Source organism: Papio anubis, chromosome 9 (genome assembly GCF_008728515.1).
Source record: "Papio anubis isolate 15944 chromosome 9, Panubis1.0, whole genome shotgun sequence".
Classification (NCBI taxonomy): domain Eukaryota; kingdom Metazoa; phylum Chordata; class Mammalia; order Primates; family Cercopithecidae; genus Papio; species Papio anubis.
In genome coordinates, this window is record NC_044984.1 from 107,726,226 (window position 1) to 107,753,062 (window position 26,837).

The following is a 26,837-nucleotide window of genomic DNA, read 5'->3' on the forward strand; positions in this document are numbered from 1 at the left end:
TCCTGAGTATCTGGGACTACAGCTGTGCCGCCACACCCAGGTAATGTTTTTTTTTTGTTAGTAGAGATGGGGTCTCAGTATGGTGCCCAGGCTGGCTTTGAACTCCTGGGCTCAAGCAGTCCTCCCACCTCAGCCTCCCAATGTGCTAAAGTTATAGTCGTGAGCCACCACTCTCAACCTCACATGACTGTTAAACAGTAAGGGATTACAGAGATTACATTTAGATTTTAGCAGAATTCAAGCCCCTTTCATAATCTTCATTTCATGATCTTTTATTAGTTTTACAAAAGTGATTTCAGTCCCTGAGCAAGGAGGGGGTTAACTTTGCTTGTCTTTTTTTTTTTTTTTTTTTTTTGAGACAGAGTCTTACTCTGTTGCCCAGACTGGAGCGCAGTGGCATGATCATGGCTCACTGTAGCCTCCACCTTGTGGGCTCAAGTGAGCCTCCCACCTTAGCCTCCTTAAGAGTTGGGACTACAGGTGTGCATCATGCCTGGCTAATTTTTATTTTTTGTAGAGACAAGGTCTCACTATGTTGCCCAGGCTTGTCTTGAACTCCTGGCCCAAGCAATCCTTCCATCTCAGCCTCCCAAAGTGCTGGGATTACAGGTGTGAACCACTGTGACTGACTTTGCTTCAAAGTTAAACTATAAATTAAATTCTCATGATGGGCCAGGCATGGTGGCTCATGCCTGTAATCTCAGCATTTTGGGAGGCCAAGGTGGGAGGACTGCTTGAGACCAGGAGTTTGAGACCAGCCGGGGCAACATAGGGAGACTCTGTCTCTAAAAAATAAAAATAAAAATAAAATTAGCTGGCACGCACCTGTAGTCCCAGCTACCCTGGAGGCTGAGGTGGGAGGATTCCTTGAACCCAGGAGATTGAGGCTGCAGTGAACTGGGATCGTGCCACTGCCCTCCAGCCTGGATGAAAGAGTGAGACCCTGTCTCGAAGAAAAAGAATTCCTCCCATGGTTGGCTTGGCCTACACCTGGGAATGAGGATGGCCAGCCTGTGAGGCCAGAAGCAGGCTGGAGTCCATAGCCCGTGAGGCCAGAAGCAGCCTGGAGTCCGCTGGGCTGGAATTCTCACTGTCAGACTCTTCGCAAAGGCAGTTTCAGCCTCTGTGAGTTCTTTCAGCTCAGACGCTGTGGCTATGAATTTCTGTCTCTTGGGACAAGAGCATCCAGGCTGGAGGTGGGGTCCCTGGAAGATTGGTCCCATGGCCTATTTGCTGGGCAAGCTGGAGCAAGTTACTTAACCTTTCTGTGCCTCAGCTTCTCCCTTGATCACCGATTCCTTTCCTTTTCAAGGGCAAGAGGACAGAGGGAAAGTTCCTCTGTATAAAGGTTTCAAACGTAAACACTGACAAGGGGCCGACCAAGGGGCAGTTCGGTGATGGGGCTGCAGTAGGGAGAGGTCAAGACGGTGAGACGTGTAGAGCCTCTACAGAGGACGGTGTGCCCCAGCTCCAGCCAGGGGGAGTGTGACCTCCCAGTGTGAGACCATCTCTGGTCTCCAGTGATGTGTCATCTTGGCCAGGGTTGATAAGTCTGAGAGCTTAGCTGAGATGCTCTGTTGTATTGGGTGTTGGGAGACCTGCACCCAAATTCTGGCACAGTTATTACTCACTAGCTGGGGCTGCCTGAGCCTCAGCTCTTTCGCCATTTAGTGGAACTGAGCCTTCAGCCTTGGGAAGCTTAGGACGAAGAGTCCAGGGTTAAATCCGCAAATCAGGAAAGGCTAATCTCAGGCGTCAGAGACTTCGTCCCTCTTCACGCAATTCCCTTGCCCCGGGAACAGGAAGGTCAGCCGGGGGTGAGGATGGTGTAATGAAGCTTAATGAATAACCCAGGGGACTGGCTGGGGTGGGTGTTTGGTGGCCCAAGGTGTCAGGGACAGGGGCTGGCTGACGAACATGGCTCTGGTAGGGACGGATCAGTGACCTGGCCCACCTCTCCAGCCTCATCTGCTCTCTGATGCAGCCACGTGGCTTCTCCAGCCCATCCTCTTCCTCACCCAAGCTAGGAGCTGTGGAGCCTGGTCCCTCTGGGTCTGAGCCCTGGCTCTGCCGCTGCTGTGTGACCTTGGGAAAACCACTTGGCCTCTCTGGTCCTATTTCCACAATGTAGGGTTTATTATAATACTTTTCCAGGGAGTTGTTAACATTCTGTAATATAATGACATCATGGTACTTCGAACATTCACGTGCCACCTTTGCAGCTTTTGCCATATTGTCCCATCACCTCTTTTATAATAGTAATACAAAGCAATAGCAGCTGGGCGCGGTAGCTCATGCCTATAATCCCACCACTCTGGGAGGCCGAGGCGGGCAGATCACTCGAGGTCAGGAGTTTGAAAGCAGCCTGGCCAACATGGTGAAACGCTGTTTCTACTAAAAATACAAAAATTAGCCAGGTGTGATGGTGCAAGCCTGTAATCCCAGCTACTTGGGAGGCTGAGGCAGGAGAATCCCTTGAACCCGTAAGGCAGAGGTTGCGGTGAGCTGAGATTGCGCCATTGCACTCCAGCCTGGGTGACAGAGTGAGTGAGACTCTGTCTCAAAAAACAAAACACAATAAAACAAAAGCAACAGCAGCGAACACAGAGCACTAACTACTGTTCTAATATTTTACCTGCATTAATGCATTTGATCCTCACATTGACTGTACTAGGGAAGTAGTATTTTATCCCCATCTTACATTTGAGGCAACAAGGCACAGAGAGGTTAAGTGACTTACTCAAGGTCACAAGGTCACACAGAACGTGGCAGAGCAAGTATTTGTATCAGAGCCTGGCTGTAGGTCTGTGTTTTAACTACTAGGCATGCTGCTTGTTCATGCCAGAAACTACTACTACTATTATTACTACTAATAATTTATATATATTTATGTCTCTATATAAAAATATATATATTTATATCTATATATAAAAAATATATATTTATATCTATATTTTTAAGACAGAGTTTCGCTCTTGTTGCCCAGACTGGAGTGCAATGGCACGACCTTGGCTCACTGTAAACTCCACCTCCCTGGTTCAAGTGATTCTCCTGCCTCAGCCTCCCAAGTAGCTCAGATTACAGGCGCCCACCACCACGTCCAGCTAACTTTTTGTATTTTTAGTAGAAATGGGGTTTCACCGTGTTGGCCATGCTGGTCTTGAACTCCTGACCTCAGGTGATCCACCCGCCTCGGCATCCCAAAGTGCTGGGATTACAGGCATGAGCCACCATGCCTGGTCAATTAATGTATTTTTTAAGGAGGCTCCATTTTTAAATTTTAATACCTACCTTAGCTTCTTCCTAAGCCATCATGCCCATGAAACTATGGGTCTGATGTTTTACATGTACATACACACACATATGTATACACATATGTATACACCTACATACATACACATATCTTTCCTAATGCACACAGAAATAAATCACCAACTATTAAAAAATCTTTGGGGGCTGGGCACAGTGGCTGTTGCCTGTAATCCCAGCATTTTGGGAGGCCAAGGTAGGAGGATTGCTTGAGGTCAGGAGTTCAAGATCAGCCTGGGCAGTGCAGTAAGACCTCGTTTGTAAAACAAACAAACAAACAAACAAACAAACAAACAGTGTGGGATATGCTGGACAGCACGCATCTGCTTGCATACAGTAGACATGCATTAAATGCAGCTAGTCTGCTTCTTGTCAAAGCCTGAGCTGTGTGCTGAGTCTCTACCTACTCTACCTGATCTTGCCCCACCCCCTGCTACCCTATGGGGACTTTCTGCCCTCTGTCATCTTAGGAGGTGTTACAGTTGCCACCGAATTGGGTGTCTTCCTTTCCCCTCCATGCTGGGGGCCACTTCAAGGCACAAACTGGATTGTATCACCTCTGTGTCCCCAGTGCCCAGTCCAGGACAAGGCACCCGACAAGGATGGGTGTGTGTCCAAAGCGAGGATGGGTATTAACTTGCCAGAGTCCACATTAAGGATCACGGCTAAGCAGCTCCATCTAACCCGAAGTAGCTGAGAGTGAATCATCAAACCTGGGGGATCAGAAACAGCCCAAGAAGGGCTGCCAGGTCTTCCTGGACCCACTTTCCCCATGGGGAAACTGAGGCCCAGAGATGGGCATCACCTGCTCAGGTTCACCCAGTGAGATGGTGCAGAGACAAGACATGAATTTGACCATGTCATGCCCCCACCTAAAGCCTTCTGTGGCTCCCTAGTGCCCCTGGGTAAGGCCCAAACTCTGGATTGGTACAGGCGTCCCTGTGGACTCTGATCTCTGCTCATGTCTCCAGCCCCAACCCCACTTGCTTCCCCACCCCTGTCTTCTCCCTCCCAGTCCCACTGGATACCTCCCCGACCCTGGAACACTCCATGTTTTTCATTTCCAGACCTTTGCACTCCCTGCGCCTGACTCCTGGCTCCACTCAGACTTCCCCTCCTGCAGGAAGCCTTCCCAGCCCCTCGGGGCCAGGCGGGGTGCCTGCTCTGAGTTCCACAGCTCTGCCCCACCCCGCCAGCTGCCAACATCTGATAGCACTAATAATTACTCTCTAACGTCCCTGAGGGCTTTGTGAAGGCAGAGGACATGCTATTTGGTTTGAGGCCAAAGGTCCAGGGATTGGCACGTAGTAGGTGTCCAATAAATATTTATTGAATGAATGAATGATCAGTCATTCATTTGAGTAGCAAATGATTGCTTGGGTTCTCATGTCGTGTGTAAAATATTTGAGACGGGGAGGTGCTTCAGACAAAAATATACCTTTCCCATGTGACAAATAATAATTGTTTCCCTGGCCAGGTGCGTGGCTCATGCCTGTAATCCCAGCACTTTGGGAGGCAGAGGCAAGCAGATCACCTGAGGTCAGGAGTTCAAGACCAGCCTGGCCAGCATGGTGAAACCCTGTCTCTACTAAAAATACAAAAATTAGCTGGGCGTGGTGGCGGGTGCCCGTAATCCCGGCTACTCGGGAGGCTGAGGTGGGAGACTCACTTTAATCTGGCAGGCGGAGTTTGCAGTGAGCCGAGATAGCACCACTGCACTCCAGCCTGGGTGACAAGAGTGAAACTCCGTCTCCAAAAAAAAAAAAAAAAAAGTTTCCTTGTCCTTGTTTTCCCATCTCAGACCTAAGCTGACCCCAACAGTGGCTCAGGGGAAGTGGATGGCATCCGGGACAATCACTAGACCTAAAATGAGAAGATATGGAGATGCCTACATCCCGGAAGAGATGGCCCAGGGCCAGGGGTAAAGGCTGTCTCTGCCCCTTGCTGGCTGGGAAGCTTTGGCCAAATAAGTTCCCTTTTCTGAATTTCAGTTTGCTCATCTGTCAAATGAGACAGGGTGGTGCATGAGTCAGTCATAGGCAGTGCCCAGGAAAGCAGTGAGGGTTGCCCTCATCCCCTCTCCTCCTCCATCTTCACCTGGAGGCGAAGGGTCTGGAGCTTTCTCTTTAACAAAGGAGGAGGGGCCAAGGTTGCCGGAAGCTGCCTGAAGCTGGACAGAGCTGGTTCCTGGACAGAGCTGGTTCCCGGGCAGGCTGGAGGGCAGGAGCTGGGGCTACGTTGGTCTGAGATAGTTGGGCAGGGAGGTAAGAGGTCTGGGGCCAGCTGGGGCCCCTGGAGCTCAGTGTGTGTGTGAATGAGAGGCTGCAGGAGTTTGGGAGGCTTTGGGCAAAGTCCAAGCTGAGCAGGTGGGAGTGAGAGGGGCTGAGCGTGGTCTAGGCCCTCCTGGGAATGTCGATTGAATTCAGGGTGCTCTGCTGAAGAAAGTGTTGTGCTGGGGACCCTGAGGGGTGAGAGCAGGTTCTGCCTGCCAGAGGGGCAGGGCTGGGCATTCTACCAGCCAAGGGGCCAGCCCGAGGTATCCCAGCCCTGGCACCAGGGATTTGGCTGTGGAGTGCCACCAAGGTGGCCTCTGGGGAAAGACTTCGGGGACAAGGGAGGTGGACAGCATTGGTGGTCCTTACCTCAACTGATAGACGTGACAGGTAAGGCCCAGTGACAAAAGAGACTTAACCAAGGTTGGCTTGACTGGGACTTGAGCCTGAGCCCCCTGCTTTCCCCTGGGTTGTTCCACAGCAGGGAGGACCCAGGTCCCCCATTTCATCCCTGGTGGCTGACATACTGGACAAGAGCTCTGTGTCCCCCAGCCAAGACCGCTCAGTGCCAGACCTCAGGTGCCTGATGGGGTCTGGGGTTGATAAGGCTGTTGGCAACTTGGGGCTTTTTCATTTAACTGATTCCTGCTGTCCTCTTGTAAGTCAGTATAACCAAGAGGGGTGGGGAAGCCTGGAAACGGAGCCAGGAGCATTTGGTTCCAAAGGACAATTGGCAATAAATATTAAATGCCAGCAGCTTTCATAATAGCAATGATAACACTACTATATTAGAGAAAGTATAGCATCGCGGTTAATGGCAGATGCCAAAGACACTGCCTGGTGTGAATTCTGGCTATGCTGTTTCTAACTGTGTGACCTTGGAAAAGTTACTTAATCTCTCTGGGCCTCAGGTTCACCGTCTATAAAATGGAATCAATGGTGAGTTAATGGCACGCCTGTTGTGAGCCAACAGGTGGCTCACACCTGTTATCCCAGTGTTTGGGAGGCAGAGACAAGAGATTGACCTGAGGCCAGGAGTTCAAGACCAGCCTGGACAACTCAGCAAAACTGCATCTCTATAACAATTAAAATATCAGCCGGATGCAGTGGTGCATGTCTACAGTTCCAGCTACTCAGGAGGCTGAGGTGAGAGGATTGCTTGAGCCCGGGACTTCAAGGTTACAGTGAGCCATGATCGTGCCACTGCACTCCAGCCCAGGCAGCAGAGTGAGACCCTGTCTCTAAAAAACACACCAAAAACAAGAAAGAGGAGGGATTATGGAGTAGGGAGCATTCATCCTGACAATCCTAGGATCCCCAGGGGCAAAATGTGGGGATTTCACCAGAAAGGAAGAGACCCATTTCCAAGTGGACAGACACCCAGCGTGGGTGCCCTCCGTGCAGGCTCATTGAATCCTCACAATAGTCCTGCCATGTACACGCTCTTCTTGCAGTTTGTTGTGTGGTTGGTTTGTTGTCATTTTTTGGGTCTTATTTTTTATTTTTATTTTTGAGATGGAGTTTCCCTCTTACTGTCCAGGCTGGAGTGCAATGGCACGATCTCGGCTCACAGTAACCTCGCCTCCCAGGTTCAAACCATTCTCCTGCCTCAGCCTCCCAAGTAGCTGAGATTACAGGAATGCGCCACCATGCCCGGCTAGTTTTGTATTTTTAGTAGAGACGGGGTTTCTCCATGTTGGCCAGGCTGGTCTTGAACTCCCGACCTCAGGTGATCCACCCACCTCACCCTCCCAAAGTGCTGGGATTATAGGTTTGAGCCACTGCACCCTGTCTCAGTTCTTAGTTTTAATGGTCACTTGCTCTAAGAGGTCTTTCCTGACCTCCATACCCAAAGTAGGTCCCCTTGTTCTTCTCTTTAGGACTCACTGTATGCCTGTTTCCCTCTTAGCAGTTTTCAACATTTCTGATTATTTTGTTTGTCTATGCAGTTATTTGTTCAGCACCCATCTCCTCATCAGACTATAAGTCAGCTCCAAGGTTGATGTCTATTTTGTCCACCGTGGTATCCCCAGTTGCTAGGTCAGGGCCTGCACCTTGTAGGTGCGCTGTAAACATGCTAAAGTAAGGGTGAGCAGGTCACCATGCTCAAAGCATGACACAAGTTATCAGTGAGATAACGTTTCCAGAGGACTCAGCCAATGACTGGCACATAGTACGGACTCAACAAATGACAGATGTTATTCTCTCTCTCTTTCTTTTCTTTTTTTTTTTTTTAAAGACAGAGTCTCACTCTGTTGCCCAGGCCAGAGAACAGTGGTGCGATCTTGGCTCCCTGCAACCTCCGCCTCCCAGGTTCAAGCAATTCTCCCACCTCAGCCTCCCAAGTAGCTGGGACTACAGGTGTGCACCACCACACCCGGCTGATTTTTATATTTTTAGTAGAGACGGGGTTTCACCATGTTGGCCAAACTGGTCTTGAACTCCTGACCTCAAGGGATCCACCTGCCTCAGTCGCCCAAAGTGCTGGGATTATAGGCATAAGCCACTGCACCTGGCCAATGTTATTCTTACTAATTTACACCACAACCTGTGAGTTGGGGACTGTTTTTATCCCCATTTTAGAAAAGGGTAAACAGGCACAGAGAGGTTGTGACACTTGCTTGGGTCACACAGCCAGGAAGTCAGAGCTGGTTTCTAATTTTTGTTTCCGATCGACCCCAAAGCCTATGCTCTTGGGGTCCAGGATTGAGCCGAGGCCAAAGCTGGAGTATGCTGCATTTGGGGATCAGTGATGATCCATGGGCTTCTTTCCCCTGATGCCCCAAGCTGAGAGGTGCTCTGGATGGGACTGGGAAGAGGTGGCTCAGGCTGTGCCCTGCCTGAGAATTCTCAAGGCTATTCTGACAAGGGCGTGGGGTCAAATTCAGGGCCAAGAGAGCCCGATCTCTCTGATCTTGAACCCCAGCCATGACTTAAGGGTGGACAAGAAGTTTAGATTTGTGAGTGGGAAGTGGAGGTTGCAGCGCTCCCCCTAGCGGCCAATAATGGAATGGTGGGGACCGGCCAAGTGCTTTTCTGCCTGGGAGAAGAGGGGCTGGCTGTATTTGTTCCTTTTTTTTCCTCTACTATTTTTCCTCCCTCTCATTTCCTCCTTCTCTTCTTTTCGCCCTTTCCCACTGGTCCATTCACTCACAGCTCCTTGGCTTCAAACCTCTCAATGGGCTGAGCACGGTCACGGATGTAGGCCCAGCACTTTGGGAGGCCAAGGTGGGCAGATCACTTGAGCTCAGGAGTTTGAGACCAGCCAACATGGTGAAACTCTGTCTCTACAAAAATACAAAAAACTAACCCGGCGTGGTGACGTGTGCCTGTGATCCCAGTTACTCCGGAGGCTGAGGCAGGAGAATCGCTTGAACCCGGGAGGCAGAGGGTGCAGTGAGCTGGGATTGCACCACTGCACTCTAGCCTGGGCAACAGAGCGAGACTCCATCTCAAACCACCTCCACCACCACCACCACCACCACCACCACCTCCACCTCCACCACCACCTCCCAATGGCTTTCCATTGCAAGTAGAATTTGAATAACAACCAAACTCCTTTCTGTGGGCAGGAACCCCCTGCCGGTACCCCTGCCCACCTCTCTGCCCTCACCTTCTACCCTCACCTCCTGCCCCAAACCTCTTTTCTCTGCATTGGCAGCACCCCAAGTGCATTTCTCCCTCGAGGTGGTCCTGGCTGCTGTTCTCTGCAGAAACTTTTCCTCTTGGCTCTCTTCCTGTCATCCATTTCAAAGTTCCCCTTTCAAGAACCTACAGATGGAGAGAGAGTTAAAAGGCCCCTCAGCCAATCCGAATTCACGGATCTGATTTGCATCCTGATTCAAACTGTGAAAAACCCCAAACCACAACCAGCCACAGAATCAGCCACTGATCATATTTAATGTGATGATTTGAAATGTGAACAATTACCAGACACTAGATGATATAGAAAAAATTGTATTTTTAGATGTGATCATAGCGTTGTGATTACATTTTTTTTAAAAATTAGCCTCAGTGAGGTATAATTTACATAAAATAAAATTAGCCCACTTTAAGTATAGAATTCAATGTGTTTGAACAAATGTATGTACAGTCATGAAACCATTTGGTTACATATAAAAAAGGAGTTCTTAGGCCAGATGCAGTGGCTCACGCCTGTAATCCCAGCAGTTTGGGAGGCTGGGGCAGGAGGATCCCTTGAGCCCAGGAGTTTGAGACCAGCCCCGGCAACATAGTGAGACCCTATCTCTACAAAAAAGTACAAAAATCAGCTGGATGTGGTTGTGTTCGCCTCTAGTCCCACCTACTCAGGAGGCTGAGGTGGGAGGACTGCTTGAGCCTGAGAGGTCAAGGCTGTAGAGAGCTGATTCCAGTACCGCACTCCAGCCTGGGTGACAGAGTGAGACCCTGTCTCAAAAACGCAAGTTCTTTACCTCTGGAGATACATGCTGAAATATTTACAGGTGAAATAACATAAAAGAAAAATATAATAGTAATTAAGGGGTAATAATGATACAGGAAGGGGGAGTGGGCACCGATAGGAAGCGAGTTAGACCATGAATCGATTGCTGAAGCTGAAGGGTTTTTGCTTGTTTGTTTTTGAGATGGAGTCTCACTCTGTCACCCAGGCTGGAGTGCAGTGACACAACCTTGGCTCATTGCAGCCTCGGCCTCCCAGGTTCAAGTGATTCTCCTGCCTCAGCCTTCTGAGTAGCTGGGATTACAGGTGTGTGTACCATCACTCCTGGCTAATTTTTGTATTTTAAGTAGAGACATGGTTTTATCATATTGGCCAGGCTGGTCTCGAACTCCTGACCTCAAGTGATCTGCCTGCCTTGGCCTCCCAAAGTCCTGGGATTACAGGTGTGAGCTGCTGTGCCCGGCCAGCTGAAGGTCTTTATACGGTTCTCAATACTTCTGCTACATTTACATTTTCCACGACAAACGTTTGTACAAAGCTTTCCTCCTGAGACATGTCTTTCCTGACTGCTCTCGCTACAGTAGCACCCCATACCCTCTGCAAGTCACTCCTATTTGAAATTCTATGACTTTTCCTAGTGGGAGGTTTTTATGACTCGTGGGTCCCCAAAACTGGAAAAGCCTGGCACATGGTAGGTGCTCAACAAGTATTTTCTGACTGATGAATGAATTCTCCCACTCTCTCACTCATTCCTCGCCACATATTGGCCACTTTCTACATCCCTGACACAGCCACACTTATAGAATGAAAGGACTGCAGGCCAAATGTCTTTGACCAGATAGGGAAACTGAGGCCCAGAGAGATGCAGATACTTGACGGGGGTCTCACAGCTCGGCAGCTGGATGGAGTGAAGGGCACCTAAGCCAAGGGCTTGCTCTACCTTCCCCTCTCTTGTTCCGGTTAAGGGAACTCTTGACGGGGACTGCCTGGGTGGTGAACTTCGTGTCCTCCTGCAGGCTATCTACCTGGTCTCCAGAATGGATGGCCCTGTGGCGGAGCGTGCCAAGCAGGAGCCCTTCCACGTGGTCACACCTCTGTTGGAGAGCTGGGCACTGTCCCAGGTGGCTGGCATGCCTATCTTCCTCAAGTGTGAGAATGTGCAGCCCAGTGGCTCCTTCAAGATTCGGGGCATCGGGCATTTCTGCCAGGAGGTGAGGGTTGTGGGCAGAAGGGGAGAAATAAGGTTGTGCAGGAGGGAGGGAAGAGTGAGGGGTGTGGGCTGGGGATGGGTTTGGGCAGGAGGAGAAACATGAACTCGTGCAGATGGGAGGGGAGAGGTGAGGGCAGGGCTGTGGGCAGGATGAGGGGTAAAGGCGTATTGGGAGTGGGATGGGGAGATTCTAACCCCATTCTACATAGGCCTTCATGACAACTGCTTGGGTTAGCCCTTAACCCCATTCCTTCTCTTCCCAGATGGCCAAGAAGGGATGTAGACACCTGGTGTGCTCCTCAGGTGACCCCACCCTTTTTTGTTTCATGGGGGTCCTCAGGGCAGAGGTTAGGGGAGGAGGAGCTGGCTGGAGCAGCACTAGATGTCCAGGGTTGGTCTCCTCTTAAAGGTACAGCCTCATCAAGGTCATTGATGAGATGACTACCGTGTACATCCCATTCCTAGCCTTCTCCCATAGTTCAGGACTCACGGTGGTAGCAAGTGCCAAAAACCCAATTCATTTAGGTTTAAGCTACAGGCTCTAAGAATGGAAAATTCTTGGGATAAGTGGCTTTCAGGCACAGGGGGATCCAGGAACTCTCCTCTCTGTCTCTCCTCTGGGCTTTGTGCTCCTGTATATTAGCTTTATTTTTAGGTGGGCCTCATGGTAGCAAGATGGCCACCAGGAATTCCAGCCTTGCATCCTACCACCCTCCGAACCCTAGGGAAAAGGGAGCACCCCTTCTCGATGCCTCGCCTCAATCCTGGAATTGGTCTTTTTTGGCCCTGCTTGGGTGGTGTCTTCATCCTTGAACCAATCATGGGTTGGGGGATTAGGTTCTGATTGGCTCAGCCTAGATCATGTGTCCCCCTCTCCAGTGGAGGAAGGAGTCAATGGGGCATATAAATGTTGGGGAGGAGTGACTCTGAAGGGATATGGAGGGGGAGGGAAAGGCATGTTAAAGGCCAGTGCAGCTCTGCTCACTGCCCCTTTCCTCCTTTCTGCACAGGAGGTAACGCGGGCATCGCTGCTGCCTATGCTGCTAGGAAGCTGGGCATCCCTGCCACCGTCGTGCTCCCCGAGAGCACCTCCCTGCAGGTGGTGCAGAGACTGCAGGGGGAGGGGGCCGAGGTTCAGCTGACTGGAAAGGTAAGGGCCCCGGGAAGGGGAAAACCATCTGGAGTGGGCTGCTCTCCTTCACCCCACCCCACCCCTGTCTCCTTTTCCTTTCGATGAGCTGTGGCTGGGGCCCAGTCCTCTCTCAGGATAGCTGAGCTGAGGGGGGAATGAGGTGGGATGGGTGTGGAGGGCTGGGACCTCCCAACTTTCCTCTGCCCACCCTGAGAATACCCTCCATGTGTGAACCAAGAAAAATGGGAAGCTGGCGATGGACAGGAGACTGTCTGTCTCCTTACATCCTTACCAGCACCTGGTATTATCCACTTTTAACATTTTTGCTGTTAGGTATGACAAGAAGTATCAAGATGATGGCAGCATCAGTTTTCATTCTGAGACCACCCCAATAGAAATGGTATCCTCTGAGAAAGATATCACTGGTTCCCTTTGTTCCCAAAGAAATAGAGACACAGATACAAAATCTTTCTTCTGGGAAGAAGGAAAAAAATCATTCAAATAATGGAAAACAGATTTTTAAACATCTTGAAATTAAAACTAAAAGCCAAACTATGGTACCCTAAAGCTGGTCCCAAATACTTCCTGTATATAGTTTCTTCCCTTTCTTCTGTCCTTCCTTCCCTCCCTCCCTTTTTCTTTCCTTCCTTCATTATTTCCCTCCTTCCTTCCCTCCTTCCCTCCCTCCCTCCCTCCCTCCCTCCCTCCCTCCCTCCCTCCCTCCCTCCCTTCCTTCCTTCCTTCCTTCCTTCCTTCCTTCCTTCCTTCCTTCCTTCCTTCCTTCCTTCCTTCTCTCCCTCCCTCCCTCCTTTCTTTTTCTCCTTCCTTCCTTCCATTTCTTCATCCATCTAACCATCCTTCCATAAATCACCCTTTCTCCCTTCTCTCTCCCTTCTTTCCATCCATCCATCCATCCATCCATCCATCCATCCATCCATCCATCCGATATTCATTGAGCACATATTCAGTGCCTGCTATGTTAGACATTCTAGAAACACAGAGATAATAAGACATGGTCTTTACACTCATAAATTTCAGAGTATTATGAGGAGATACACAGGTAACCAGATAATGGTAACAAAGTGTGAAAAGTGTAGCCACGGGGGAAGCACAGGGCACGAAGGAAGTCAGAGAGAAGGCATGTTGTTTGAGTCAGCTATTGTTGCTTGGTAATGCTGCATAACAAACAGCCCCCAAATAGCAGCAGCTTATGAGAACATTGCTTCTCATGCTTTGGGTCTGTGGGAGGGTTAGGGTGGTTCTGCTTCAGAATGTGGGGAAGGAGTAAGGTCTGCAGATGTCCCCTGTGTCTTCCCCAGCCAGTGGCCACCGGGCACACATTCTTCTCAAGGGCAGTGGCAAGAGGGGTGAGAAGAAACACGTGATGCCTCTTTAGACCTCAACCCAGAACTATCACACTGTCAGTTCTGCCATATGCTGTTGGCCAGACAGCTGAGACCAACATCAGTGGGGAGGGGACATGTGCTCCAGCCACTCTAGTGAGAAGAACAGCAAAGCCACATGTCAAAAATAAAATAAAATAAATAAATAAATAGAGAGATAAAAAATCTGGGCACTGTGTTGTGCACCTGTAGTCTCAGCTACTCAGGAGGCTGAGTTGGGAGGATCACTTGAGCCCAAGAATTTGAGGCCAGCCTGGGTGACATAGTAAGAACATGTCTCTAAAAACAGTAACAAGCCACATGGCAAGGTGTGGGTGTATGATTCTAATAGAGGGAGGGAGTGGAGAATTGGGCAGTGGTCAAACCAATGGGCTATGCCTTAGATTTGGTGAAAGGATCCAGGAAAAGCTCCTGACGAGGTTCCCCAGGGTTGGGTATTGAAGGAGAAATCTGAGTCCGCACAGTGGAGAAAAGGGAGGGAATGATCTGAGTGTGAACAGAGGAAAGGGCGTGGGTGAAGGCGTGGCATGGATGAGCACACGCATTCAGGCTGAGCCGAGCATGGGGCGGGAGATGGTGAAAGGTGAGGCTGAAGACAGGAGAGTTGCTCCATCAGGCAGGGTGGCTTGGAGGTGAAGCTAATGTGTTTCCATCTGAGGGCACTAGGGAAGCATGAAAGGAGTTTGAGCAGGGGAGGGACCTGGTTGGATTGTCACTCTGCCCGCTCTGGGGCAACGCAGGAGAGGACCCCGAGAGGAGGCTGCTTGGGGCTCTACACGTGAGAGATGTCAAGCACTACACAGGCGTGAATCTATTTTTTTCTTTGGTTTTAATTTCAGATTCAGGGGTACATGTGCAGGTTTGTTACATGGGTACATTTCATGATGCAGAGGTTTGGGCTTCTAATGATTCTGTCGTCCAAGTAGTGAACATAGTACCTGACAGGTATCTTTTTTTTTTTTTTAGACAGTCTTACTCTGTCGCACAGTGGCACATCTTGGCTTATTGCAACCTCCGCCTCCCAGGTTCAAGCAATTCTCCTGCCTCGGCTTCCCAAGTAGCTGGGATCACAGGCACCCACCACCACACCCCCAGCTAATTTTTTTTTTCATTTTTTTCATTTTTTTTTGAGACGGAGTCTCGCTCTGTTACCCAGGCTGGAGTGCAGTGGCGCCATCTCGGCTCACTGCAACCTCTGCCACCCGGGTTCAAGTGATTCCCCTGCCTCAGCCTCCTGAGTAGCTGAGTAGCTGGGTGCACACCACCACGCCTGGCTAATTTTTCATAGAGACGGGATTTCACCATGTTGGCCAGGCTGGTCTTGATCTCCTGACCTCATGATCTGCCCACCTTGGTCTCCCAAAGTGCTGCGATTACAGGCGTGAGCCACTGTGCCCGGCTGACAGGTATTTTTTAACCTCTGCTGCTCTCCCTGTCTCCCCACTTTTGGAGTCCCCAGTGTCTATGTGCCCATGTGTACCCAGTGTTTAACTCTCAGTTATAAGTGAGAATATGCAGTGTTTGCTTTTCCGTTCCTAAGTTAATCTCTTAGAATAATGGCCACCAGCTGCATCCATGTTGCTGCAAAGGACGTGATCTTCTTCTCTTTTATGGCTGGATAGTATTCCATGATGTATATGCGCCACATTTGCTGTCTCCAGTCCACCATTGATGGGCACCTGGGTTGATTCCACGTCTTTGCTGTTGTGAATACTGTTGTGATGAACATACAAATGCAGATCTTTTTGGTAAAATTGTTTATTTTCCTTTGGGTAGATACTCAGTAATGGGATTACTGGATCAAATGGTAATTCTATTTTTAGTTATTTGAGAAATCTCCAAACTGCTTCCTACAGGAGCTGAACTAATATGCATTCGCATCAACAGTGTATTTTTGTTTCAGTAACTCAGGGGAATGAGACTCCTCTCTTCAGCCAGATGGGAAATTCCTCACGGTCAGAGACTATTTCTTGGCTTCTGTCCTGCTGAAGAGTCCCCATGCCTAGAACTGGGCACAGAGTGGGCACTGCAGAGGCCCTGAGGATGAGCAGGGGCTATTTCTGCCCCCCTTGTGACCCTCCGCCCCTCCCTTGGGAGAGGAGGCCATTGTCTATCATTTAGTTTCTGTATCTGGTTGCTGAGATCAGGGGGCATGGGGTCCCTCTGAAATGCTGTCTTAGTTTGGGATCTCCCAAAAGCGGGCCCTGAGATGAGGACTGGGGTGCGTGTGGTTTATTTGGGAGGTGATTGCAGGAAGCATTGGTAGGGAGTGTAGAAATGAGTCAGGGAAGGGAAGAAAGCCTGTCAATGGTGTGTGAATGAGCAGGGGACGTGGATCTCCGCCACAGAGGCCAAGCCAGTGAGAAGAGAAAACTCACTCTGCTGTGGTTGGCTTGGATCCATCATGGTCAGCGCTGGCCCTGTGCACCATCTCTCTGGCTGCTTGAACTCAACTAGCAGGCCATCAGCTGGGCCATTGCTGGTTTTCACGGACACACTCTATGGTGACCAGGTTGCTGTCTGGGGTTTGATTTTAGGGGGCTTCTCCCCTACTGGTTGGCTAGAAGTGGGCACATGTGGCTGACTTTGGAGCTGACCCGCTCCCAGCCTCCCTGGCTGGCCTGGCCTGGTTTTCATAGGGTGCCAGTAGGATAGGTCCCTTGGGTATTGCGGAAAGCGCATGGCATCTGTTTGTCCACCTGGAAGTACTTGTCCAGTTCTCAGGAGGCCTCTGGGCCCGCACCAGGTCTGGTCTCATCTGCAGGGGTGTCCCCAGACTACTGGATCCTGGGGCCACCAAGGAGAGCCTGGGCCTCTGCTCCGGCCTCCATAGCAGTCCCACTCCCAGATCTTCTGAGGGTCCTTGGTTTCTCTGTAGGTCTGGGACGAGGCCAATCTGAGGGCACAAGAGTTGGCCAAGAGGGACGGCTGGGTGAATGTCTCCCCGTTTGACCACCCCCTAATATGGTAAGGCTGACGCCCCTCTCCCCAGCAGTCCAGAGCTGGGAGACCCTCACTGAGTTAGGGTCCTCCCATTGGGCAGAAGGGGAAACTGAGGCCCAGAGGGGAGAAGAGGCTTCAAAGCCGGGCAGACATGGGTTCGGATCCCACTTCTGCCCCCTTGGGAATTGTGGGACTTTGTGCAAAGCACCCCAGATCCTGTGCCTCAGTTTCTATGTGTGTAAAATGGAAGTGATAGTACCAAGTCTCCTTTACTGAATATGTGCTTTGGGACCAGGCACCAGGCTAACGGCTCCTCTTGCCCTGTTCCATTTACCCTCCCCAAAGCCCTACAGGTGGGTGCTATTATCCCCATTTCATAGGTGAGGAAACTGAGGCACGTTGAGGTCAAACAACTTGCCCAAGATCACACAACTAAGTACATGGCAGAGACTCAGGGCTGCAGTGCCAGAGCTGTAGTCAGGCTGGTGCCAAGTGATATACTTGTCCACTCTTAACCACACATTGCCATTGCCTCTTTGCAAAGCTGGGGAGGGAGCTAAATGGGGTAATGTCCTAGAAAGGGCCTGGGAGGTTGATGGAGATGGGAGGGGGTGAGCAAACAAATCCGTAATAAAGAAAATGAACAAGGCCAGGTGCAGTGGCTCACGCCTGTAATCCTAGCACTTCGGGAGCCGAGACGGGTGGATCACCTGAGGTCAGGAGTTTGAGGCCAGCCTGGCCAACATGGCAAAACCCTATCTCTACTAAAAATACAAAAATTATCTGGGCATGGTGGTGCGCGCCTGTAGTCCTGGCTACTCAGGAGGCTGAGGCAGGAGAATCGCTTGAATCGGGGAAGTAGAGGTTGCAATGAGCTGAGATCGCGCCACTGCACTCCAGCCTGGGTGACACAGTGAGACTCTATCCAAAAAAATAAAAATAAAGAGAATGAATGAAGCTGAGCGAAGTAACTGTTGCAGGACTTCCTCTCCCCTTACTGCAGATGGGATGGGGATGGTGGGGAGGGGTTTATGTATATGTGGGAGCAGGGAACCCACCCCTGGTAAATCCCCCCACCCCAGGAGCCACTGGGGCTGGGGTCCTCCCTTACTCTGCTCCTCCCTCTCACCCCCCCTCCCCAGGAAAGGCCACGCCAGCCTAGTGCAGGAGCTGAAGGCGGTGCTGAGGACCCCACCAGGTGCCCTGGTGCTGGCAGTCGGGGGTGGGGGGCTCCTGGCTGGAGTGGTGGCTGGCCTGCTGGAGGTGGGCTGGCAGCATGTACCCATCATTGCCATGGAGACCCATGGGGCACACTGCTTCAATGCGGCCGTCATGGCTGGCAAGCTGGTCACACTTCCAGACATCACCAGGTGGGTAAGGGCTGGGGACATTTGTAGGGGCTGGAGGGTGGGGGTACCACTGCCCTAGGGCTTTCCAGTCCCAGCCAGTGGAGACAGGGGGCACCCAAAAGGCTGTCCTTGGTCCTGGGACTCCAACCACAGTAAAGTGGACCTGAGTTAGAAGGCAGTGCTGAAAAAGGAGATGAAGAATATGATTCATTTAAACCTAATCAATTCATAAAACAAGCTTTCATTGACTTATCATTACAAAAGCAATCCATGTGCGTTGCAAATAAGTTTGAAAATGTAGGCTAGGCACCATGGCTCATGCTTGTAATCCCAGCACTTTGGGAGGCCGAGGCAGGCGGATCACCTGAGGTCAGGAGTTTGAGAGCAGCCTGGCCAACATATAGTGAAACCTTGTCTCTACTAAAAAAATACAAACATTACCCGGGCATGGTGGTGCACACCTGTAGTCCTAGCTACTTGGGAGACTGAGACGGAAGGTTTGCTTGAGCCCAGGAGTTTGAGGCTGTAGTGCGCTGTGATCGTCCCTGTGAATAGCCATTGCACTCCAGCCTGGGAAACTTAGCGAGAACCTGTCCTCCCGGATACCCTCCAAAGCCAATAAATTTTAAGAAGAACGTGATCATTGAATTTAGGACCCACCCTAATCCAGTACGATTTCACCTTAATTTAACTAATTACATCTGCAAAGACTCTATTTCCAAGTAATGCACATTTTGTGCTTTTTTTTTTTTTTTTTTTTTTTTTTTGTGATGGAATCTCACTCTGTTTCCCAGGCTAGAGTGCGGAATCTCAGCTCACTGCAACCTTTACCTCCTGGGTTCAAGTGATTCTCCTGTCTCAGCCTCCCAAGCAGTTGGGATTATTGGTATGCGCTACCATGCCCAGCTAATTTTGTATTTTTAGTAGACCATGTTGGTCAGGCTGGTCTCAAATTCCTGACCTCGTGATGTATCCGCCTTGGCCTCCCAAAGTGTTGGGATTACAGGCGTGAGCCACTGCGCCCGGCCTGGTTGTGCATTTCGGAAGGAGGCATGATTCAATCCAGTACGGATACAGTCTCTGCCCAGATTTTGTTAAACACTCATTGGATACTGGGACTTAGGATGTAATGGGATATTATAGCAAGGTGTGTAAAATCAAGACAGTCTTAAGTCAGGTTCCTTAAGCATCTATTGTGTACAAGGTTCTAGGTGGCCAATTGGAAAAACCTCAAGGGGATGATACCTGGACACGAGTCTCCTTCTCTTCTTTCTGGTACCATCTCCACTCTTTCCTGGCCTGGCCTGCATCCACCTTCCAGCATTGCTGTGCTATCTTTGCCTGGAAATTCTTTCTTTTTTTTTTTTTTAACATTTTTTTTGGTAGAGATGGGGTATTGCTGTGTTGCCCAGGCTGGTCTAGAACTCCTGGGCTCAAGTGATCCTCCCACCTCAGCCTCTCAAAAGGCTGAGATTACAGGCCTGAGCTACTGTGCCCGGCCTCCCTGGAAATCCTTTGTACCATCTTACTTCTAAGCCATTGCTCGTCCTGACCCTGCCACCTGGAATGCCAGCCCTGTTCACCCTGAGGAAATCCTTAGACAGCTTGGGCAGCTGTATCCCATCTGGAAGACCCTCAGGGCACCCTGTGTGTGTCTGTGTCATTCTTCTGCTGTGTCCTGGTTTGGGCTACTGGCTGGGGTGGAGGAGCTAGAGGGTAAGGACTGGCTGATTTAGCTCTGAGTCCCTGATACCCATCCCAGAGACTGGCACAGCAGAAGCACTAAGGGAAGTTCCTGGAGTGTGATTTCTGTAGATGACACCAACATCCATCCAGGTGCTCTGACTGGGCACCTGGGTGTCATATGGGCTCCCCTTGCCCCATTGAGTTCCATCCATCCTATCTCTAGAATTCAGTTCTCTCCCAGCTTTTGTTTCCCTGAATGGGTGTAACAGCTCTCCCCAACCCCTGCGCCACCCTTGTTGCCTTTAAAAAAAAAGAAGGATAACATCTTTATTGAGATCTAGTTCATATGCCATTCAGTTTACTTATTTAAAGTGTACGATTCCGGCTGGGTGCAGCGGCTCACACTTGTAATCCCAGCACTTTGAGAGGCTGAGGTGGGCGGATCACTTGAATTCAGGAGTTCGAGACCAGCCTGGCCAACATGGCAAAACCCCATCTCTGCTAAAAAACACAAAAACTAGCCAGGCATGGTGGCAGGCGCCTGTAGTCCCAGCTACTCAGGAGGCTGAGGCAGGAGAATTGCTTGAACTCAGGAGGTGGAGGTTGCAGTGGGCTGAGATCGCGCCACTATACTCCAGCCTGGGCGACAGAGTAAGACCTTGTCTCAAAAATAAATAAATAAATAAATAAGTAAATAAATAATAAAGTGTACTATTCAATGGTTTTAGCAGATTCACAGAGTTATGAACCATCATCATGATCAATTTTAGAACATTTTCATCACCTTCAAAAGAAACTTCATACCCTTTGGCCATCACCCACCATGTCCCTTATTCCCCCACCCCAGCCCTAGGCAATTACTATTTTACTTTCTGTCTCCACGGATTTGCCTATTATGTACATTTCTTTTCTTTCTCTTTCTCCCTTTCTTTCTTTCTTTCTTTCCTTCCTTCCCTCCCTCCCTCCCTCCCTCCTTCCCTCCTTCCCTCCTTCCCTCCTTCCCTCCTTCCCTCCTGCCTGCCTGCCTTCCTTCCTTCCTTCCTTCCTTCCTTCCTTCCTTCCTTCCTTCCTTCCTTCCTTCCTTCCTTCCTTCCTTCCTTCTCTTTCTTTCTTTCTTGACAGTCTGGCTGTGTTGCCCAGGCTAGAGTGCAGTGGTGTGATCTCGGCTCACTGCAGCCTCTGCCTCCCGGGTCCAAAGGGCTTGGATTACAGGCATGAGCCACTGCGCCCGGCCTACCTGGAAATCCTTTGTACTGTCTTATGTCTGAGCTGTTGCTTGTCCTGCCCCTGCCACCTGGAATGCCAGCCCTGCTTACCCTGAGGAAATCCTCTTACACTGGCTGGGCATCTCTTTTAGTAGAGACGGGGTTTTGCTGTGTTGGTAAGGATGGTCTTGAACTCCTGACTTCAGGAGATCTGTCTGCCTCGGCCTCCCAAAGTGTTGGGATTACAGGTGTGAGCCACCGCGCCCGAGCCTACCCTGGATGTTTCACTTGAATGGAATCATGTACTACGTGGTCTTTTGTGTCTGACTTCTTTCACTTAGCATCATATTTTCAAGGTTCATCCACATTGTAGCGTGTGTCCGTGTTTCATTCCTTTTTATGGCCAAATATTATTTTACTGTATGAATAGATCACACTTTGTTTATCCAAACATTTGGATCCTTTCCACTTTTTGGCTATTCATTATTGTGAATAGTGCTGTTATGAACATCCATTTACAAGTTTTTGTGGATGTATGTTTTCGTTTCTCTTGGGTCTATGCCTAGGAAGGAAATCATTGATACCTTTGTTACCTTTGGGTCCTTTGCTCTGCCCCCAGCGGAAAGTGTGTCCTTCCTCCATTGCTAATCCACAGAACCCTTTTCTTCCTCCACTTAAACCCATCGATGCCTCTCCCAAGCTCTCAGGCTAAAATGCGGACCGCTCCCCACTCCACCCCAGCCACCGGCCTGTCCTCCAGTCCCTTGAGTGGGTAATGTTTTTCCCACCTCTGAGCCTTTGGACAGGCTGTTTCCTCTTCGTAGCACACTGTTCCCCCTGTCCCACTCTTCTTGAGCTCCTGGCCTCAGGCGAACCTCCCACCTGGGCGTCCCAAAGTGTTGGGATTACAGGCGTGAGCCACCACCTCCAGCCACCATCCTACTCTTCTATGGGCTGGTTTATCCTTGTCTCTCACATCTCAGACCCTCTCCACAACACTCACCTTGGGGAGATGCCCCTTCTGATGTTCTCCTTCATACTAACTTACCACAACGTGCATTTATTGACTGGTTCTTGTGTTTGCTTATTCATCACCATCTCTCCCACAAGTCTGTGCTCTTAAATAACCACAGTAGCAATAATAGTAACTGCAACTAACACTTCCATCAAATTCACTAAGCATCAGCCTTGTTCTAAGCACTTTAAATATTTTAACTCACTTGGCTGGGTGCAGTGGCTCAGTCTGTAATCTCAGCACTTTGGGAGGCTCAGGTGGATGGATCACCTGAGGTCAGGAGTTCGAGACAAGCCTGGCCAACATAGTGAAACCCGATCTCTACTAAAAATAAAAAATTAGCCAGACATGGTGGTGTGCACCTTAATCCTAGCTACTCAGAAGCTTGAGGCAGGAGAATCACTTGAACCCAGAAGGCAAAGGTTGCAGTGAGCCAAGATGGCACCACTGCACTCCAGCCTGGGTGACAGAGCAAGACTCCATCTCAAAAGACATTTTTTTTTTTTTTTTAACTCAATCCCCATGATAATCTCATGAGCCCATTTTCAGGTGAAGGAACGAAGGTTCAGAGAGGTGAATGACTTTCCCAAGGTCACACAGCTGGTATGGAGCCAAATTTCAAAACGAGGCAACCTGGCTCCAGAATCTGTGTTCTGGGCCACTCTGGGGTCAGAGGCTTTCCCAAAGGCTCTCCTGGGCCTGAAACACACTGCCCCACTCACAGCAGGTACCAGTAGGTAGTGATCCCAAGCACAGAGGTAAAGACTGTGAATTCTAGAGCCAAACTGCCTGGACTTAAATCTGTCTTCTGCTACTGATGAGCTGTGTGCCTTCAGCTAGTTACTTAACCTCTCTGAGCTTCTGTTTCCCTCCCTGTAAAATGAAGCTGATATGTTTTTAACTCAAAGGGTGGTCGAAAAGATTAAAACAATATCCATACATCCAGCACATTGTACACATTTAATAAACATTAGCTATTGGCCTGGTGTGGTGGCTCATGCCTGTAATCCTGACACTCTGGGAGGTTGAGGTGGGAAGATGATGTGGGCCCAGGAGCTCAAGGCTGCAGTGAGCTAACAATACACCACTGCACTCCAGCCTGGGCCACAGAGCAAGACCCTGTCTCAAAAAAAAAAAAAAAAGTATCGATTTAGGTGGGGCACAGTGGCTCATGCCTGTAATCCCAGCACTTTGGGAGGCCAAGGCAAAAGGATCACTTGAGCTCAGGAATTCAAGACCAACCTGGGCAATATAGCCAGAGACCCTGCCACTACTAAAAATAAAATTTAAAAGAAAAAAATGTATTTATAGTATAGATGTGATATTAATGTATAACATGGAAAAGAATCCCTTTCTATGCTTGGCTTTCTGGGGTCTCTGGAAGGAATGGCTCGATCATGGCTGCAGAGTCAGAGGCACTGATGCACATTCAGTGTTACTCATTCAATGGACACATGATTTTTTTTTTTTTTGAGGTGGAGTTTCGCTCTTGTTGCCCAGGCTGGAGTGCAATGGCACGATCTCAGCTCACTGCAACCTACGCCTCCCGGGTTCAAGTGATTCTCCTGCCTCAGCCTCCCGAGTAGCTGGGATTACAGGCATGCGCCACCACCCCAGCTGGTTTTTTGTATTTTTAGCAGAGACGGGGTTTCTCCATGTTGGTCAGGCTGGTCTTGAACTCCCGACCTCAGGTGATCTACACGCCTCGGCCTCCCAAAGTGCTGGAATTACAGACGTGAGCCACTGTGCCCAGCAGGGACACATGATTTTTGAGCACCTCCTCTGTGACTTATAATGCTGAGCTCCAATCAGCCCATTGCAGGATAGGAGGGGGTGGCTGGGGCTGGGGAGAAACCTGATTCACCAGCTCTTCCCTGAGCCCCTGGTCTCCCTGCCCCACCCTGCTCTATCCTGTAGCGTGGCCAAGAGCCTGGGTGCCAAGACGGTGGCCGCTCGGGCCCTGGAGTGCATGCGTGTGTGCGAGATCCACTCTGAAGTGGTGGAGGACGCCGAGGCTGTGAGCGCTGTGCAGCAGTTTCTGGGTGAGTGAGCCCTGTCCTCCACCTGGGCTCAGAGACCCACGAAGTCCCTGCGTCCTCTAGCAAGAGTGTATTCTCTCTCATCTGTATCCTCAGCACCAGGCACTGGCTAGGTGTGCAGTTACTGTGCACTAAGTACACGTCGAGTAGATGGAAGCGGGTGAGGGTAAAGAAGGAGTATGTCCTGCTGATTCTAGCCCCCAGACTTTTGTACATGCTGCTCCTCTCTCTGGCTGGCCCTGCTCCCTATTGGTTTGATGTGACTGAGGGCTATCAGCCATTACGGCACCTCCTCCAAGAAGCCTCCCCTGATCACCCACCCCACCCTGCCTGGGTTGGGGACCTCCAATGTACCACTCCCTGTATTCATAACCTCCTGGTTCTTATCTCTCTACATCACAGATTGTGAGCCCCATGAGGGCTGGTGTGTCTTAGTCACTGATGTGTCCCTAGCGCCTTCCTGGCATAGGGCATGGCAGGTAGTAGGCACTCAATAGATGCTTGTTGATTGAAGGGATGAATGTATGAGTGAATGGAAAGGTGGATAATGGATAGATGGACAGTGGATGGATGGACGGATGGATAATGAAGTGATGGATTGATGAATGGTATAGAAATGAATGGATGGATGGACACATTGATTAATGAACGTGTTGATGGATGGACATACAGTCAAATGATGGATAGGGGAATGGATGGATGGATGGCTGTGAATGGGTGGATGGATGGATATGTTGATGGATATGTACACTGATGGATGGACAGATAGATAGTCTAATGATGGATAGAGGAATGGATGGATGGATAGAGAGATAAAAGGTGGATGGGTGGAGGGATAGGAGGCCAGGCTGATGGATGGGGAGAGTGTGAGACAAGTGATGGATTGCCAGCAGAGCAGATGAATGGCTGACTGGCTGGAGAGATGGCTGCAAGGATCTGCAGTGCCCAGGGCCTGCTGAGCACCAAGTGGTTCTTCTTCCCTTTCCCTCTTCTCTCCATTCCCCTGATCCCGGCAGATGATGAGCGTATGCTGGTGGAGCCTGCCTGTGGGGCAGCCTTAGCAGCCATCTACTCAGGCCTCCTGGGGAGGCTCCAGGCCAAGGGCTGCCTGCCGCCTTCCCTGACTTCAGTTGTGGTCATTGTGTGTGGAGGTAACAACATCAACAGCCGAGGGCTGCAGGCTCTGAAAACCCACCTGGGCCAGGTGTGAGGGGTCCCAGCCTGGCCCCAAAGACCCCTGAGAGGCCCATGAACACTCCTGTGGCTTGATGAGGAGGGCTCAGTGCTGGTGGATGGCAGTGGAAGCTGCCCTGTGCAACTGTGCTGGCTGCCTCCTGAAGGAAGCCCTCCAGGACTGCTCCTTTTGACTCTCTGACAACTCCAGCCAATAAACACTTTCTGAGTTGAGTTTGTGACTGCTATGGATCCTATCTTTCCATGTCAATGAGCTCACAGGAGACACACTACAGTCCTGTTGCCACTTCTGTAATAAAGTGACTCCAAGTCGCATCTTAGGCAACAAAGCCAAGACTTGAAAACCTCAGTCTCTAAAGGAATTCAACCATTCTGAGATCTTAAATGGGCTTCCTTTACCTAGTGGACCAGCCCAGGTTGACCAGGTCAGGAAGGAGAGGGAGACGTTCTATCACTTCTCAGGCCTAGGCAGGAGAGGAAAATAACACCAGTCTTCATCCAGTGCTTGTTATATACCAGAAACTCTGCTAAGAACTTTCTATTCATTGTCTTCTTTAACATTCACAAAGGTACTAGGAAGTAAAACCATTATTACCATCCCCATTTTACACATGCGGAAACTGAGGCTCAGAAAGTTTACATAACTTGCCCAAGATCACATATCTAGGATATGTGATCACTTGTCTCACTCTCCATCCATCAACCTGATCACCTATCCCTCCAACTATCCATCTTTTATCTCTCTATCCATCCATCCATTCATGTACCCGTTATTAGACTGTCTGTCCATCCATCAGTGTATCAATCCATCCATTCATCCATCCCTAATCCATTAATCCATAATCCATCCATCCATTCATTCATAAGACATCTACCCATCCATCCATCAATTCCTCTATCATTAGACTGTCTGTCTGTCTATCCATCGGTGTATCAATCCATCCATTCATCCATCCATAATCCATTCATCCATAATTCATCCATCCATTCATTCACAAGCCATCCACCCATCCATCCATCAATTCCTCTATCATTAGACTGTCTATCCATCAGTGTATCCATCCATCCACATATCCATCCATTCATCTATAATCCATCCATCCATCCATCCATCCATTCCTCTATCCATCATTAGACTGTCTGTCCATCCATCAGTGTGTCCATCCATTCACATATCCATCCATTCGTCTATAGTCCATCCACCCATCCATTCATTCATCCATCCATTTCTCTATCCATCAATAGACTGTCTTTCTCTCCATCCATCAGTGTATCCATCCATCCACATATCCATCCATTCATCTATAATCCATTCATCCATCTATAATCCATTAATTCATCATCCTCTTTCATTAGACTGTCCATTCATCAGTGTATCAGTCCATCAACATATCCATCCATCCATCCATCCATCCATCCATCCATCCATCCATCCATCCATTCATACATTGATACATTCATCCATCTAGCCATCATTAGACCATCTGTCTGTCCATCCACCAGTGTATCCATCAATTGACATCTATCCAGGTTCAAACTGATTTTCAGGGTCACTCTCGATCTGAACTCTCTGTGTGGGGGGGGGGTGGGGGGGGGTGGAATATTGAGGAAAGGGTAGGTGGGTCTGGACACACCTGTGGGTCATGGGCAGAGGCAGGT

The 26,837-nt window shown here is 49.8% G+C and overlaps 1 protein-coding gene across 5 annotated transcripts; it reads left to right on the forward strand.

Annotated features, from left to right (window-relative positions):
- SDSL (serine dehydratase like) lies at positions 1 to 25,391 on the forward strand. Of its 5 annotated transcripts, none has more exons than XM_003907206.5 (8): positions 1 to 40; positions 11,019 to 11,213; positions 11,476 to 11,515; positions 12,223 to 12,362; positions 16,626 to 16,714; positions 17,833 to 18,060; positions 23,863 to 23,987; positions 25,001 to 25,391. In XM_003907206.5, exons 2-8 carry the CDS (start codon positions 11,040 to 11,042, stop codon positions 25,192 to 25,194), a joined length of 990 nt encoding a protein of 329 aa, XP_003907255.3. In that variant the 5' UTR covers positions 1 to 40; positions 11,019 to 11,039; the 3' UTR covers positions 25,195 to 25,391. The 5 variants fall into 5 exon arrangements, with proteins under 5 accessions (XP_003907255.3, XP_021778678.2, XP_021778679.2 ...); XM_021922986.2 differs by lacking the exon at positions 1 to 40 and adding an exon at positions 5,334 to 5,573; XM_021922987.2 differs by lacking the exon at positions 1 to 40 and adding an exon at positions 5,344 to 5,972.
- Positions 25,392 to 26,837: the final 1,446 nt, after the last annotated feature.